The following is a 17,401-nucleotide window of genomic DNA, read 5'->3' on the forward strand; positions in this document are numbered from 1 at the left end:
TTTTAATGTATCCTTGGTCATATAATGACTATAGTATTGGTCTGTCTGAATACAATTTCATAAATGTGTAGCTCTTACATTGATTTTTCAGATGAGTGTTAGGTGCATAATAGGCTTCACTTAGTTTTTGTCAGTTCTTTCCAAACATTCTTAACTGTTACAGAGAAGGGTACCTCTCAGGTACAGAGTCCAGTGCCAGGAGTTTGATCAGCCTATCCCTCTAGCTGTGACTGTGGACAGGTAACTTACTTCACTACTTTGTGCCCCAGTGTCCTCACACAGTGTCAGGCAGCACTGCTGTGGAGGACCACTTTACATTCCTTTCTCAACAGAGCTCAGTAATTCATTGAAACTCTTGAAACCTATTGCTTTGTGCTCCCTTTCTTTAGCTAGACTATGCTGTCTCTCAAAGGCAGGACAGTGGTTTCATAGTCCTGAGACTGACTTTCACAGTCTAATGCAAAGGGCCAGTGCTCACGTGACTGTCTTTGTGAAGGCTTATGTCCTTTAGACCTAAGATGATCTCAAAATAATGACTTCATAGACATATTTTATGACAGTACACAAAAATTTTACTTTTAATTATTCAGTTGCAAATTTTTTACCTAATTTTAATTTTAAAATAAATTTATGATGTACATGGATTATTGATATTTTATTTTTCCTTTTAGGAGAAAATTCTATGATTCTTAAAAATGTAATCCATTTTGGATTAGAAGATTATGATAACAAAAGTAGCCATAGATTTTCCTGTTTGTTTTTAAGGCAGTTTCGTGTAGCTTAACCTAGCCTTAAGTTTACTATATACTCAAGGATAACTTTAAACTTACCCTCCTGCTTCTACTTTCCAAGTGCTAGGATTACAGGCATATGCCATGCTTACTTTTATTTGGTCTTGAGACTGGAGCCCAGGGCTTCATCCATGCTAGGCAAGCTCCTTACCACCCTAGCTATGCTCCAACCCTTAGATTTTCTAAGTCTAATCAGTGAACTGGTTTTGATACAACTACAAATTTTGCTGAGAATAATTACTGCTTCTCACTACTATTCAGAAAGTCATCTTAACAGTTTTTATTAAAAACAAATCACTTGTTGGGGCCACAAAGGATGATCTTTACATGAAGTATTAAGTCTTGTTGCTAGATGCTCATTTAGAAAATGGGACTCTTCTTAATGGCTAAAGGTAATAAGTGCAAGGGCCTTCAGAAATACTAAGCCTAAAATCTGGTAATTGCTTCAGTGCAGGGGTTCTGTTAGGGTTTAGGAGATCTGCTCTAGTGCATTTTATTTACCAAACTTTTATAATTTGAAATTTCAGAAAGTGTGGTTGAGGAAGAAAATTTCCTTTCTGAAAACCAGCCATTTCCTTCTCTTAAGATGGTAAGTTCCTTGAGGTACCTGGACAAGGCTATCTCATTGATACCTGATTGCATAATGGTTTGTTTTACTCTCTTAAACAAGCACTAAAAAGGCTGTATCAGTTTATTATCATGGATGTTATGGGAGGCTTGAGGCATGATATCACATAGCTCATGCTGGCCTACACTTTTTGAACTCCTGGTTTTCTGCCTGCCCCAAGTGCTGGGTTTGCAGGTGCTGGCTATCACCCCTGAGGCTCAGATGGTTTTAAAGAATTATTTAACTTTTAGTTGAGTAAAACCTCCCTTATTGGGCTAATTTGGTGATAATAGCAAGTTTGCATGTTTCTGTATGAAGGAAAGGAGAGGGCTCAAAGAGGAAGAAAAGAGGGGGAAGGAAGATGTGATGGTAGAAGAGGCCTTTTTGTAGTATTTAAAATTTACAGTCTGGAGAGAACATAAGAGGCTTCATTGTTTAAAAAAAAAGATTTCAGAAATACACTATGAAAATGCAAAAACTAGTATAAAGATTTTAAAAATTGACCAGGCGTGGTGGTACACACCTTTCATCTTGTACTCTGGGAGGCAAAGACAGGCAGCTCTCTGTGAGGCCAGCCTGATCTACAGTCAGTTCCAGGACAGGTGCTACATGCTGAGGCCCTGCCTTTAAAATAATAGTAATAATAATATTTTAAAAACTGGAGACAATTTACAGCCTCAGGAAAGTCTATATAGATGCTAGAGAGATGCTTATGTACTTTCATAATGAACCCCTTTTTCAAGTCAGTTGTTTGGTCTAGTAACTATGCTTCTATTCATGCTGGTAATTGCTTGAATTTCTGGTTTTGCTTTGGTGGTATTGGTAGGAATTTACTTAGGGCCTCTTTCAAGCAAGCACTCCTTATCATATTTTTAATTTGATTTTACAATTATAGCTCCCTAAATCATCAGATTGCCATGTGTCCAGATCATTTTCTTTAGAAAGAATGAGCAACTTGTTTATAATTGTGTGTGTGATTAGTGTGTGTATATGTGTGTGTGTGTGTGTGCGCACGCGCGTGCATGAGCCTTTTTGATTTATGGACCTCAATAGCATAGTATTTTCTGGGGATTATCAATTAGCATGGTATTTGTTGAACAACGACACCTTTTAAAAAGTTAAAATGATGACTTTTATTTAATCTCTTTTTTGTTTTTTTGTTTGTTTGTTTGTTTTTTGTTTTTCAAGACAGGGTTTCTCTGAAACCTTGGAGCCTGTCCTGGAACTAGGAACTAGCTCTTGTAGACCAGGCTGGTCTCAAACTCACAGAGATTCGCCTGCCTCTTCCTCCCAAGTACTGGGATTAAGGGCTTTTACTTAATCTTATGTTAGTATATTCCACATATCTGAATGTAATTCAGAAAGCATGACTTGGGTTAGGGTTAGGTTTAGAGTTAGGGATAAAGTAAGTCTTCCTTAATTCAATTCTTGTTTCCAGTAGCTCACTTTAGATATTTTTTTAAAGGAATGATGAAAAAGCTTTTAGGTTAAGTGCTGTGGGATATTTTACTCTTTCAACTTTTTGAGGGGCCCACCACCTAGCTCTTAAATAAGTCACACATGGAGTCTTATTCTTAGTTATGAAGGCTTGGCCTTAGTGTGGCTTGTTTCTTGCCAGCTTTTCTTATCTTAAGTTATCCCATCTACCTTTTGTCTCTGGGCTTTTATCTTTTTCACTTCTGTATGTCTTATTTTCCTTCATACTCCATGACTTGCTGGGTGGGTAGCCCCTAGTTTTTCCCTTTCCTTGTTCTCTTGTTCTTCCTCTTTCTCTCTCCTAGATTTCTCCTTCTATTTGCACTCTCTCCCTGCTAGCCCCACCTGTCCTTGCTCCTTCTTTGCTATTGGCCATTCATCATTAGGACCATTGGGTGTTTTAGACAGGCACAGTAACACAGCTTCACAAAGTTAAACAAATGCAACGTAAACAAAAGTCACACATTTGAAAATAATATTCCCCACAGTTAAGGGTCTATTTTTTTCTTCTCAAGATAGGGTTTCACTGTAGCTTTGGAGTCTGTCCTGGAACTTGCTCTTGTAGCCCAGGCTGGCCTCAAACTCCCAGAGATCCTCCTGCCTCTGCCTCCCAGGTGCTAGGATTAAAGGTGTGCACCACCACTGCCTGGCTTAAGGGTCTATTTTTATGATGAAAATTGAGTTATCAAAGATATTACTTAAGCCTACTTTTTTGGAAATTGTTTCTTCTTATTTAACATAAAAATCTACTGTGTTTTTAGTTCAGTATTAGAATAGATAATGAATTATAATGACAATAAACATATTGGTAATGTATTCTTACTGATTTTTGTAATAATTCTGTTTTCCTCCCCCTCCTTATTTTGCCATCCATCTTACCAAAACCAACACAATTCATCATCAACACACAACACTGTAGGTTTTAGAATCATTGCCAGAAGAAGTAGGATTTAATATAGAAATAAAATGGATTTGCCAACACAGGGTAAGTAATTTTTTTGTTCCTCTTTTTGTTTTTAATGACACTGAATAAAACTGAAGTCTTGTGTTTCTTTCTTTGAAGCACATTGTTTGCTGAACGTTTTAGAGTTGAAGACAAAGAAATTTGTGTGTATTTTTGTGAAAATATGTAAAGGTGCCATGATACCCATGAAGGTCAGAGGACAGCTTTTAGGACTCTGCTCTCTCCTTCCACCACAAACTTGGGATCAAACTTAGGATGTCAGGCTTATGTAGCAAACACCTTTACCTGCTGAACCAAGACTTTTAATAATTCATACTTTACACTTATTACTAGTATTTGAATGCTTTTTAATTGCTTAGTGTATATTGTAAAAGTTTTGGTATACATGTGGCTTGTGTATACATTAATATAAACAGCTTTTGGTATATTAAAAAATAGTCAAACTCTCACTAATTATTTCTTTATGGTCTACATCTAAAAATATATTAATAATTTTCTAAGAGCATTCTTTAGCTAAATATTACCACAGGAGAAGAAACTTTTGTAAATATGTTTTAAATCATTCCCAGGTTTACTTATTCTTTATCCACAAATACTTACTGAGAGTTAGTAAAGGTCAGGGCATTTCTGAGTACTGAGAACATAAGCAGAATAAGGACAAAGTAAAGTCCTTTTTCCCTAGAGTTTATCCTATTTGAGAAAAACAAGGATTATTTAACTATTGAGAGTAGAAGGCATTTACTGCTCTTGAAAAGGATACAAGTTCAGTTAAGCATCAGGTCCTTATAACTGTCCTTAACCCCAAGTCTAGGAGGAACCAACGTTTCTGGCCCCAGGCACCTTGTATGATGTGCATATACCCACACATAAACCCATAACTTAAAAAAAATAAAGCTTTGAAAGAAAGAACTAATTATTGAATGCATTTTGGACTAGAGGAAGGTATGTATGGTAAAGGTTGCCTGGAATGTGGAGTCCTTATGTGTTGGACATTTGGACCAACAGCCTAGATTTGTTTCGTTTAGAAAAATTCATAACTAGCTTTATATCAGGCTAAGGCAGTCCTGGTTCAGACAGCAAATTTGTGACCAAGATTTTCTTAATATGTAGTTTTTTGTTTGTTTGTTGAGGCGTTGAGAATTATTTTGACTTAATATTTAAGGATTTTGATATTTTGTAATAATTAATGACTTATACATCTTATGGTTTGTGAAGATTATGTCAAAATAGTTAAGTCATAGTAAATTGAAGGTTTCCAGAAATGTATCTTTTATTTTATTTGGTTTTATTTAAAACCAAAGCCTTTGGTTGTTTAATTGATCCTTGTTGTCTCAGTACATTAAGTATTTGCTGTGCTATCACTAGATAACCATGTCTTCTTTGACAGTCAGTCCCTCCTCGTCTTCGGTTTCCTCATCTGTGAAATAAATGTTAGTTCCACGAGCAGGTATCATACCATATGTCTTTAACATGGTTGCCAAAAAAGTTAAAAGAAACCAAATATTGGCCACCATGTGGTTAAAATGGACCTCCTAAGCATGGTTGGACAGGAATATAGAGGGTACAGCTATTATGGAAAGCAAGTTTCTAAAGAAATTAGAAAGAGAAATCTGCCATATAACCTAGCTATCTCCTATCCCTCTTCCTGGGTGTCTTAGGGTTCTATTGCTGTGAAGAGACATGACCACAGCCGCTCTTACAAAGGAAAAATACTTCATTGGAGCTGGCTTACAGTGTAGTTCATTATCATCCTGCAGATGGCATGGTGCTGGAGAAGGAGCATAGAGTTGATATGTCTTGATCTGCAGGTAGCAGAAGCAACTATGGTGCCACACTGAGTGTAGCTTGAGCATAGGAGACCTCAGAGTTCAGCCCCACAGTAACACATTTCCTTCAGCAAGGCCATACTCACTCCAACAAAGCCACACCTTATAATAATGCCACTCCCTGAGGGGGCCATTTTCTTTCAAACCTCCACACTGGGTATCTACCAAAAAGGAATGAAAGCACCATGACCCTGTAAAGGTAATTATTGCCTACTTCTTCATAATAGGCAAAAAAAAAAAAAGGACAGTCTACGTGTCCATTACTGGGCAAACAGGCCGAGAAATAGCCATACATTTAGTCTGTAGAAAAAATGAGATCTTGCTATTTGCCACATTAAATAGACCTTGGAGAAATTATTTGCTAAAAAGAAGTAAGGCTGCCATAGGAAAATATTGCATGGTTTTACTTATAAAAATAATCTGATTTTTTGTTTTAAATATAGAGACCAGAACTAGTTACTAATTGCATTGAGGGGGTAAACAAATCAGAGGTCAAAGAATACAAAATAACAGATGTGCTAATGATTGAGATTCATATACAGCTGAAGGCTGTGCTTCATGCTATACATGTGATGTGTGTTAAAATAAGTTGATCTCCTGCTTCCCAAGCGGGGGGCAACTGTAAAGATGGATATGATTATTTGCTTTAACTTAATAATCTGTTTACTCTCTGTATCCTGTAATATCCTGTATACCTTTGGAAAACACATAACTACATTTATAAATATTAGGCTGATTGTTCTTGGCATTTGTCTAATACTGTGGCTCCAGCATGTATCACAGCCTCTCATTTCCTTCCTTCTCTATAGGATGGAGTATGGGATGGCAACTTATCAACATATTTTGACATGAATCTGTTTTTGGATATAATTTTAAAAACTGTTTTAGAAAATTCTGGGAAGAGGAGAATAGTATTTTCTTCGTTTGATGCAGATATTTGTACAATGTGAGTAATATTCAGGTTCTTTTGTTTGTTTTTGCACCCTTTGATTATAGCTAGGTTTTGGGAGGCAGTATTGGGAGGTTGTCCAGATGGCACCCTGGTTTGTCCTCAGCCAGTTGTCCATTTCTTTCCTTCCTGAAAAAGAGCACTTTTTTCCCAAGTGCCCTCCACCTTGACACCCTTTGTCTGTACTGTAGTGGATCTTGTATCCCCACGTCTGTCATACAAGCTGTAAACCCTCCTGCGGTTTCCCATTCTCCATTTCTAAGATTATTTTACTCTTGTATATAAAGGCTTTAAATCTTTATGTTTGACATGATTGTGTCTGAGTAATGGGATTGGTCTTTCTTGTTTGTTCTGCTTTTGAGTGTGAAATCTGTAGACCAGAATTCGCTGTGTAGCCCAGGCTAGCCTTGAGTTGACAGTGATCCTCCAGCCTCAACCTCCTGGAGCTGGGATTGTGGGTAAGAGCCATAATGCATATCTTTGTTTCTTTCTGTTTTGTTTTCTTTCTTTTTAGTAGTTTCTAAAGTTTCAAAGTAATATTATTATTTTTCTACCATTTTTTTCTTTATCCTGTCTATTTAGGGTTCGGCAAAAGCAAAATAAATATCCCATATTATTTTTGACCCAAGGAAAATCTGATATTTACCCTGAACTCATGGACCTCAGATCTAGGACAACACCCATTGCTATGAGCTTTGCACAGTTTGAAAATATTTTGGTGAGTTATGTTCCAGTTTTCTTCTTTAAAAATAATTAACTTAATTGTTACTGTTACACACATGCACACACATATACAATGAATAAATATATAAACTCAGCCTGCTAAGTACATTAAATGTTGCTTGTGCAAACGTTTTTTTCTCTCTTTTTTTAATACAGTATTAAATAATGGTTTTTTATTTGTTTGTTTGGTTTTTTTTTTTTGAGACAGGGCTTCTCTGTGGCTTTGGAGCCTGTCCTGGAACTAATGTAGATCAGGCTGGCCTCAAACTCACAGAGATCCGCCTGCCTCTGCCTCCCAAGTGCTGGGATTAAAGGTGTGTGCCACCAATGCCCGGCGTGGTTTAACTAATGTCAAGTAGAGAAATGACAATGACTACATATTCAGTGTGCTTATAAATTACATATAGGTATTAATAATATGTTGTGTTTATATGCACACGTGTATATAATCCATTAAATAAGGGAAATTATAAGAAAAATATCTGCTCATTTTTCCCTGTTTCATCTCCTCTAAAGAGCACTAACCTAGAGTCTGATAGTTTAGTATTTGTAATGACATTTCTTTTTTTGTAAACAATGAATTTTTTTCCCTCAGGGGATTAATGCCCATACTGAAGACCTGCTTAGAAACCCATCTTATGTCCAAGAGGCAAAAGCTAAGGGATTGGTCATTTTCTGCTGGGGTGATGACACCAATGATCCTGAAAACAGAAGGAAACTGAAGGAATTTGGAGTAAATGGTCTAATATATGATAGGTATTTGTTTCTTGTAAAAAATCTCCATGGAATGTTATAAAAGGTGTAGCTTTTTATCTTCTAAACTGTTAAATTTAATTAGGTTAAAATGAAGTAGTTTAGCCTAAAGTTTATCTTGATAGCTTGTGAGCTTTTTCCAGATGTTGAACTATGTCAAAACCACTTGAGAAGCCTTAACCCAAATGTACAAGTTACCTTGGCCTGTCCCACACCTGTTTCCTGTCTGTCAGAACTTTCTCAGTGATTGTCTTAGTTACTTTCTGTGCTGTGAAAAGGCACCATGCCAACGACGACTTACAAAAGAAAGCATTTAGTAGGGATCTTGTTTGCAGTTGCAGAGGTTGAGCCCATGGCTATCATGGTAGAGAATATGGCAGCAGACAGGCATGGTGCTGAAGCAGTAGCTGAAAGCTTACTTCTGATTTACAAGCAGGAGGCAGAGAGAGACAGAAAGATAGAAAGAGACTGGACCTGTTGGCTTTTGTAAGCTCAAAGTCCACCCCTGTGACATACCTCCTTCAAGCCTCCTAGTTCTTCCCAAATAAGTCTGTCTACCAGGAACTGAACATTCTCATTCAAACCACTACATTGATCTCATTTGAATTCTATGGGGTTTTATATCTTTATACATTCCCAGTAATATATGTATGCAACTCAGGACATTTCCTTGACCTTTTTGTCCCTTCTTATCACCCTGGTTTCGACATAAATGGGCACTCTCCTTATTCTGTTTTCTCAGGGAAATCCTTGAAGTCTTCATGACAGAGTTCCGTCACCTCTCAGCCCTGTTTTCCTCTGGGATCTTTCCTCTCTGACTTCCCTCCATGTGCTGTTTCTTTTTGCTTCAGGGAGAAATTCACTTGAAGGAAGGCTCTTCAACTATACTTGCCAGTAGCTTCTGTTGACAGGGCACTGCTTTTACTTTGCTCAACACCATTTATCAGTGACTGACACACAGCATGTAATGTATTACACCGTGTGCCCTCTTTCCTTCCTGGCCTCTTTGAATTAGTACCTCCCTGTTCCATAGTGCATACACAGAGAGACTGTGGGACACACAAGAGCAAGGCATTTTGCTTGTTTTGTGTACTGTCTTCAGAGGCTAGGGCAATAAAATAAAGACTGTGGGAGCTAATATTGACTAGATGGAAAAACAGTTTTCTAGGAATTAGTATTTTAAGATGGAAGTTTAATAGTCTAATAGTTGCTGATACTCAAGGTTGCTTTTCTTTCTTACTTTTATTTTTATTTTGAGGTTTTGGGTTGTAAAGGACCAGACCAGCTTGAAAACCAAAAATATACTTTCCTTGGATTTAATACATACTATGCTTTGTCCTGATAAATTATATCATTTTTAATAAAGATTTTACTCCCACTATTTTGTCTAAGCTGGTCTAGTTTATTCACTTATTTGTTTAACTTAATTTATTTTGATTTTTGGAGACAGGAAGGGGTTTCACTGTGTAGCTCAAGTTGGCTTAGCCTGCAATCTTCCTGTCTCAACTTTCCAAAACCTGATCACTATGCCTAGGTGCTCTGCTGCCTTAAATTGTAGCCTGCATGCTATCTGCCTGTCTGCCTGCATTCTAAACTAGTTGGCTGGCTGGTTTTTTAAAATAGGTATTTCCAACTAACAAAATAAAAATATTAATTTTATTTTAACAATTTGATAAAAAAATACTGGCTTTAGCAAATGTTGGGAAATTTTAGTGTATCTGTGAGTATGCAGAAGAAAAAATGACTGCAAGTATTTGGGGGCAAAGAAAAGATGGTGTGAGGTAATTCCATAGATGATTTTGCTAAGGAAAATAAATTAGGCAGCTCCTTCCTCTCGAGGACTTTCATGATTGGAGCTGGATGTTGACATGAATAGCAGGATAATGTCATACCAAGTGCTGAGGAAAGCTTTTCCTGGCTCAGCATCTGTGAAGAGAGGGACATTTGGAAGTTTGAGATGGGCATATTTTCTTTGATAGAACTTACATTTCAGGCCCAGGTTCAGCATGCATGAGGCAGGACATGACTGTTGAGGTATTTGGAGAGCCAGACTGGCATGAGTTCTAATTAGGGTCCGAGAGACAAGGGAGGTTATATTGGTGTGAAAATATGTGTGTATAATATAAAAAATTCTAATAGTTACTAAGGCTTACAATAAAAAAAAAACTACCAGTTTTTTATTCCTTCAGTTGTCCCTGGCCAAGTCCCTGTCTTATTGTTTTTATATTATATTTACTTGTATTTTTTGGTTGTTTTATTGGGGGGTAGGGGTTCTAAGACAGGTTTTCTCTGTGTAACAACACTGGCTGTCCTGGAACTCTTTGTAATCCAGGCTGGCCTCGAACTCACAGAGATCTGCTGGCCTCTGCCTTCTGAGTGCTGGGATAAAAGACATGCACTACTGCCTGGCTACCTGTATGTTTCTTTTTGGTTTTTCAAGACAGGGTTTCTCTGTAGCTTTTTGAGCCTGACCTAGAACTAGCTCTTGTAGACCAGGCTGGCCTCAAAGTGCCACCACTACCTGGCTTGTATGTTTCTAAATGGACAAATTTAGGTGGTTTTGAGTGGTTAGTGATTTGGAGCCTTTGGGAAACTTATGAAAGAGGGGTGATAGGAGTATAGGTTTGGTTTGGTTTGGTTATATAGCCCCAGCTATATTTACTATATAGCTGAAGATGACCTTGAACTTCCAACACTCCTGTCTCCACCTGATGCTGCAATTATGGTCATGGGCCACCACCCTGCTATAGATGGTGCTGGAGAATGCATGCTAAGAACGCACTAGAGCACCTGACATGCAGCCCAACCTTAAGTATGCATTTTCAATGATGAAAAACTGTTTCTCTACAGAAGCATTAAAGCACAGATTGGACAGGTAGCCCTGATTTGTAATGTAAAGCTGATGCGTTTTATTTTCTAACATTTCATTGGGAGTGATTAATTTAGGATGACCTTTATAGCTTTGTTAAATGTTCATCTGGCTTTGGTACAGCAGGCAATACAGGGTCTAGTATAGCGAAGCAGGCCCTGAAATCCTATTCCTCTTGCCTCTATGCAAGCTCTGAGATTGGAGGCATGCCTACCAATGCCTAGCTTGACCCATTCTAGGGACTTGGAGTCCATAGACCAGTGACAGAGCACTTAAGTTGCCTTGTGAATGACTTAAGTTCAGTCCCAAGCACCACCAACAGCTTCAAAGAAGAGAGGGAACAAGAGAGAAGAGAGGAAAATACAACAAACACTTGTAGTGAGTTTAAAGGCAAGTGATTTTAAGTCCTCTGTGCTTCTGTATAATCCCAGTTTCTCCCTCCCTCCTTCCCTCCATCCCTCCCTCCCTCCCCTTTTCTCAGCCATTTAATTTTTCTCAAAAAGCTTTAGTCTTATTTCAATCCTTAAATAATAGGCCATTTGATATTTATATTAATTTAATTTTTATGCTTTGTTGTGGTCTTAATCCATTTTTGTATATAGCTATAAATTCTGTTCTGGCTATATAATCTAATTGGTTATTCTACTACTTAATAATAATTAGGCTATTAATGTTGATATGGATGTTATTTACCAGGTCTCTTGAAATATAGATGTAGAGTTTCTCCAAAACTTTGCTTACTCACAATACAGATACATGTATGTAAGATTAAAAACAAGGTTCCTTAGTGCTCCCCATTATGTGTTATGTACTGTTAGATTAAAACCTTGACTTCATTGGCTTTGTGATCCACTCAGCTGCTAGCTCAGCAAAATTAGGCATCCATGTCTGAGTCAAACATTTTTTGAAGAGTCGCAGGATAAGTAAGTTGGAGTGTCCATCATAACCAATGACCAGTTCTCAGGGTAGAGTCCTGCCAGGTGAGAAGGAAACTACATGAGCCCATGGTTCAGGCATATTGTATTAAAACATGTTCCTGGTTGAGACTAGGGGACACTCTCCTTAGATTACAAGACCACTGAAGTGTCAGTGGTTTCCTGTTTTCACTAAGATGTCCCAGTACAGACCAGCTGGCTTCCGTGAGCACAGGCACCTTCCTGAGAGCAGCCACTTGCTGGCATTTCAAGTCTTCAAACTTCTGTCTCCATAGCCATATCTCTTCTCTGTGTTTGCTATCATTGATACAGAGCACATCCTGTTTGTCATCCTGAGAGAGGAGGACATAGAATTAATTGTAAATGTTTGTAGGTTTTCTTTGTTTGAAAGTATGGCCAGGCTCATATTCTGTATGTTTCTTATTAGGGTTTTCTTGCATTCCCCCATCATGCTTTGTTTTCTCTGTTAGCATTGAAAACTGTGAAGTCACATTGGTTGCTGTTTCCTCAAGTATAATTTGTTTCCCTTTTGAGACTTCAGAGAATCTACTTTGTTACTAGTGCTCTGAAATCCTAGAAATGGATCTTCTGAGTGGTTTTACCCCTGTTTTGAGCAGTTGGTACCCCACTAGCCTCTTGCTTGATGTGTGGCATTAAAGACTGGACGTGGCATGCAGCATAGTTGGTATAGTGTTTGCCTAGTGTGCTCAAAACCCAGTTTGTTTCCAGCACAGCACAAACTTGGTGTGAAGCTACGTGGCTGCAACCCAAAACTCTTGCAGGTAAAGACAGGATGAGAAGGTCAGTTCCAAAACCAGACATGAGACCTTGTTTGGAGATTGTAGAGGTGTGGAACTTTAGGTGGGAATGTAGTTCAGTGATGGGTGGGTACTGGAGAAAACAGGGAATGTACATTTCTAGATTCAGTTTTATGTAAGCCCTCTGTATTGTTCACTCTTGGACACAACACTTGTAATCCATTCTCTGTTTTGCTCTTCATCCTACTCTGGAAGACTCTGAACCTTTCCCTCTGTTTCTGTTGAGTTTTCCTTATATGCTATTGTGTTTTGAATTCCTGAGGACTTTGTTTTGTGCTGAAAGTGCTATGCAGGGAGCAAGTAGTAGCCTCCTTTTGTCTGATGAAAGTCCTCTTTCTTCCAGGTCAGGACAGTTAGTCTTTTTTTGCCTTTTTCATATTCCATGTTTAAAAGTATTCTTGGCTTCCTAGATGAGATTGAAATCTAGAAAATTAATTAGAAGTTCTGGGTTAGTGAGTGGATTGTTGAGGTGGGTGTCATTTTAGGGTGGTCTTGGTGGCCTGCTTGTTCAGACCTCTGAGGTTACTTAGTATTTAGGGCTTTACTTTTTGGCTGATTGGATTCCTCATAAGAGAATGCCTGCATCATATTTGGGGGACTTTAACTGGCTTCTAGTGTGGTCAGCTGAGAGGGGTGGGTTGTCTCTACGTTTAATTGGTTAACACATTCTTTTGCTGCTGGTAGAAGTGGTGATGGTTTTCTAAAATACCAAACCCTCCACTGGACCTCATCTTCCATTCTAAGAGACATCTGTTTACCTCATAAGTCAGTGTCAGAGGGAGGACAGCCGTGGCCAGACTGAGATACTGAGTTGCTGCTCAGGCTCCACCTCATCCTCCTCTCCCTCCCACGTTACTTTCAGATCAAAGGAAACTGTGCTACTTTTAAAGCTGTTTTCCCTGTGAATGGCTGGCAATTGATCTTTTTTTTTTTTCTAACTAAAACTTTTGTCTGATACTGCAGCTGTCTTTTTCTCCAGTCTCTACAATTTCATGGCTTTGTCTGCTAGTTGGCATTCTCCTGTACTGACTTTGACAGGGCAGCATGTGGAGCTGGTCTCTGCTGTTGGGCAAGCCTCACCCACCAGAGGCTCTCTCTGCTCTCTCCACACTAGATACTGTTCACTTGTGACTTGTGTCACTGGGGACAAGCGCCAGCTCTCAGGAGCTTTTTCTCCTGTGAAATAAGACACAACAGTTAATTGATTTGGAAGACATACACTTTGAGAATCGCTAGGAACCTGCGGATTCCGTTTTCTGATTTGAAGAATTGCTTTGTAACCAGGGCTGTAAAGGAACGGTTCTGTTAACACTTTGGTTTTATCAGAAAGCAGAATAAAATCTCTGCAATAAGGGCATCCCAGGCACTTTTAAAAATGAATTTTCTTGGAAAGGTTAAGTCAGGCAGCTTTAATAAACATGAAATTACATTACTTTTTTGTGTTTATTTCACCATAGGATATACGATTGGATGCCTGAACAGCCAAATATATTCCAAGTGGAGCAGTTGGAACGCCTGAAGCAAGAATTGCCAGAGCTTAAGAGCTGTTTGTGTCCCAGTGTTGGCCACTTTGTCCCCTCTTCTTTTTGTGGGGAGCCTGGTATCCATGTAGATGCCAATGGCATCGACAATGTGGAAACCTCTTAGTTTGTAGTGCACAGAAGACGTTTGGGGGCATGTGTCACGTTCTGATGCTCAGTTTCATCCTTGAACACTGCTTCTCTGCCGTTTAGGTTCTCAGTCCAATGAAGCAATAATGAAGTATTTTACTATTTCATTACAGTTCCTGCAAAAATATCAAGTATACTATTTGTCACTTGGCCAGGTATAATTACCAATCAGTCTATACAATGAGAAAATCTACTGTTAAATATTTTCAGTTGAGTATCTAAGCCTATAATGTTGAATCTTCATTAAAAGCATAATACTAAGAAATTAATTATATAAATATCTGATATTTAAAGTTCAGGCTTTTCGTTTGATTAGGTCTTAAATCTTCAGTGCTTGAAAAAAATGACTGCATAATTATACCTGACCATGGAAAAAAGATAAGTACCTCAAATGCATGTATTTGCACTGGTGACTCCAGCTCTACAGATCTTTGTCATCTGTGTACGTAGGTGTCTTACATGAGTTGATGTGAACATGCACTGTTTCCATCCACCTAAATCTCAGACTGCTGCCATTTCCCCCTGACCCACGCCAGCCTGCAGACAAACCATGAAACTTGTTTTATAAACCTTTCAAAACTGTTTTTGCATAAATGTTAAAATTCCAGAATGCTGCAGGGTAACTTAATGTATAAAATGTTAGTAAAGAATTATATATTGCATACATAGTAGTATAGATCACAATATATAAATTTGACTCAATGCATGCTTTAGGTTTTAAGCATGAGACTGTACATGTTTACTGTTAAGTCCTTGCATCTGGTGCTAGGTGAGTGAGAAGATGTCAAGGACTGAAAATATTTTGTCACTTAAAAAACAAAGTCTGTTTGTAGACACTTTGAATATACTTATTTAGTGTCTCACTACCTAGTACACGTAACTGCTGTGTGAGTGTTACAGTAGTTAAATCCCCGTGCAGAAAAATAAATGTCCTGAATTCTCAAATTGGTATTCTTTATTGTTTAATATATATCATGTATGTAATTTATTTAGGAATGTCAAAGATCTTACTGTATATAAATGCATGTTTTTAGGCTTATACTAAGATTTCTTCATTAGAAGCAGATTGTATTGATAAAACTGTAACTTCAGAATGAATGTTAAATAAAATGACAGATTTATTATTTTTTTCTTTATCTTCAGATGGAATTTCAAGAAGGTGTTACTTTTGAAGAATGGTTTTATAATGGTATTCTGATGAACAGCAATTTCATTCTGATCATAAAGCTGGCTCACTGCTCTCTCAGTGTGTTCCTACTGAGGCAGTTTGTTCACTCTTTGGCATACTTTGACAGGAGCCAAGAACCTAAGACTTGAAATGACAATTTGAGACAACCTGTGTAGCCTTGGCTCCTGGAACTCACTGTGTAAACCAGGCTGGCTTTGAACTCTGAGATCCTCCTGCCTCTGCCTCCTGTGATATTAAAGCCCTGCGCTACCACCTTCAGCTTCCTGGTTTGTTTTTTAACAGTACACCAATGGGGCTTTGGTCAGCTCTTCACTGCGGAGATATGGGCCTGCAATCCTACAGTATTGTATTTGAAATGTGATGTTTAATGGAGCATAGTTTAGAACATGTCTTCTGCATGGCCATTTCTATGTCTTTCCCCACGTCAAATGGGAATTTAGCACTTTCGTATAATCAGTACCTTTGGAAACAGACCTGTTTTTCTTCTGTAGACCTGCACACCATGTGTGAGCACTTCCTTAGACTTTTCTAGTTTTGTTCTGTGGTCCTTCCCACGACTTTCCACTTCTAGCTCCATGGTGGTCTCCGGGGCAGAGGGAAGTAAAGGGGCACAGCAGAGAGGTTATGGAAAGGAGTTGCTGTGGAGTGTGGGTTTAGTTTCAAAGAGCTGGGATGACTACCACAGAACCCTTGTCCCTCTTCCTGTTAATGGGTAACTAGACTATTTACCTGAGCTAACCCAGGGTCCATATCACTAGCTGTCACCTTTCCACTCTACTCAGCAGAGTTGTGCCTGTGACCATCCCTGTGCCTTTGTGCCCTTTGCTTGGAAACTCTCTCAATCACTTTACCCCGCCATACCATACTCTATCTCTGTGCCATCTTTCTTCATTGCCAATACTGTCGAAAGGGAGGGACCTTTTAGTACTCGTTATATTGTGTGTGCCAGTGATCTTACTGAACCTTGAGACATTCCAGAGAGACACGGGTAGCATTCATCGTACCTGCCGTATTTTTCTCTCCATGGTGCATGACATGTTGCCATGAATGCACATTTTAAAATGCATTATGACCACTGGGATAGTTTATTGATGTCAAGTCTGTTTGGTTGTTTGGTTTTTATTGTTGTCGTTTTCAAGACGGGGGCCTTCTCATTGTAGCTCTGACTCTCCTGGAACTTGCTCTGTAGACCAGACTGGCCTCAAATTTACAGCGATTCTCCTGCCTCTGCCTCCAAGTATTGGGTTCAAAGGCGTGCGTCACTACACTCAGCTCTCAGCTTTTGCATGTAAAAGTTCAATATAAGCCGGGCAGTGGTGGCGCGCACCTTTAGTCCCAGCACTTGGGAGGCAGAGGCAGGTGGATCTCTGAGTTTGAGGCCTGCCTCGTCTACAAAAACTAGTTCCAGGGCAGCTAGGACTGTTACACAGGGAAACCCTGTCTCAAAAAAGTTGAATGTAATTATTTTTATTCTTTCTGGAGAGTTGTATGATTCTTTGGCATCGCTCTCTGGTCCTGTGTATGGGCACTGCTGAGTAAACTGAGGCACACAGCTCTCTCCTGAGGCCGCACTGAGGGTTGGCCTGTCTGGGAAGGTAGAACTTGTTGGGCCTGAGTGTGGTGCAGTCCAGCTTGGTAGTCATGAGGAACAATCGTCTTTTCTGCCTGTCTTTCCCTGGGTAGCTGTCACTGCATTGTAGTGTCTACAGTGTGATAGGTTTGATTACACTGCATTCATGAAAGAGTACCCTTCATTGAGATTTAGATACAGTTTATTTACTTTCGTTTTGATTGTGTGATTTTTCAAGTTGAAAGTAGGATATTCGTAACA

The 17,401-nt window shown here is 38.7% G+C and overlaps 1 protein-coding gene across 4 annotated transcripts in view; it reads left to right on the plus strand.

Annotated features, from left to right (window-relative positions):
• The window catches only part of Gpcpd1 (glycerophosphocholine phosphodiesterase 1), a 58,219-nt gene extending 42,397 nt beyond the window's left edge, over positions 1-15,822 (plus strand). For all 4 annotated transcript variants that reach the window (XM_085696753.2, XM_085696755.2, XM_085696754.2 and 1 more), the window contains 6 exons: positions 1,319-1,380; positions 3,794-3,859; positions 6,474-6,610; positions 7,196-7,331; positions 7,932-8,092; positions 14,169-15,822. In XM_085696753.2, the coding sequence (XP_085552879.2) occupies positions 1,319-1,380; positions 3,794-3,859; positions 6,474-6,610; positions 7,196-7,331; positions 7,932-8,092; positions 14,169-14,358 (752 nt within the window). In that variant the 3' untranslated portion in view covers positions 14,359-15,822. The remainder of the gene's footprint in view (positions 1-1,318; positions 1,381-3,793; positions 3,860-6,473; positions 6,611-7,195; positions 7,332-7,931; positions 8,093-14,168) is intronic.
• The last annotated feature ends 1,579 nt before the right edge of the window (positions 15,823-17,401 follow it).

Source organism: Myodes glareolus, chromosome 10 (assembly GCF_982192425.1).
Source record: "Myodes glareolus chromosome 10, mMyoGla1.1, whole genome shotgun sequence".
In the NCBI taxonomy this organism is placed as follows: domain Eukaryota; kingdom Metazoa; phylum Chordata; class Mammalia; order Rodentia; family Cricetidae; genus Myodes; species Myodes glareolus.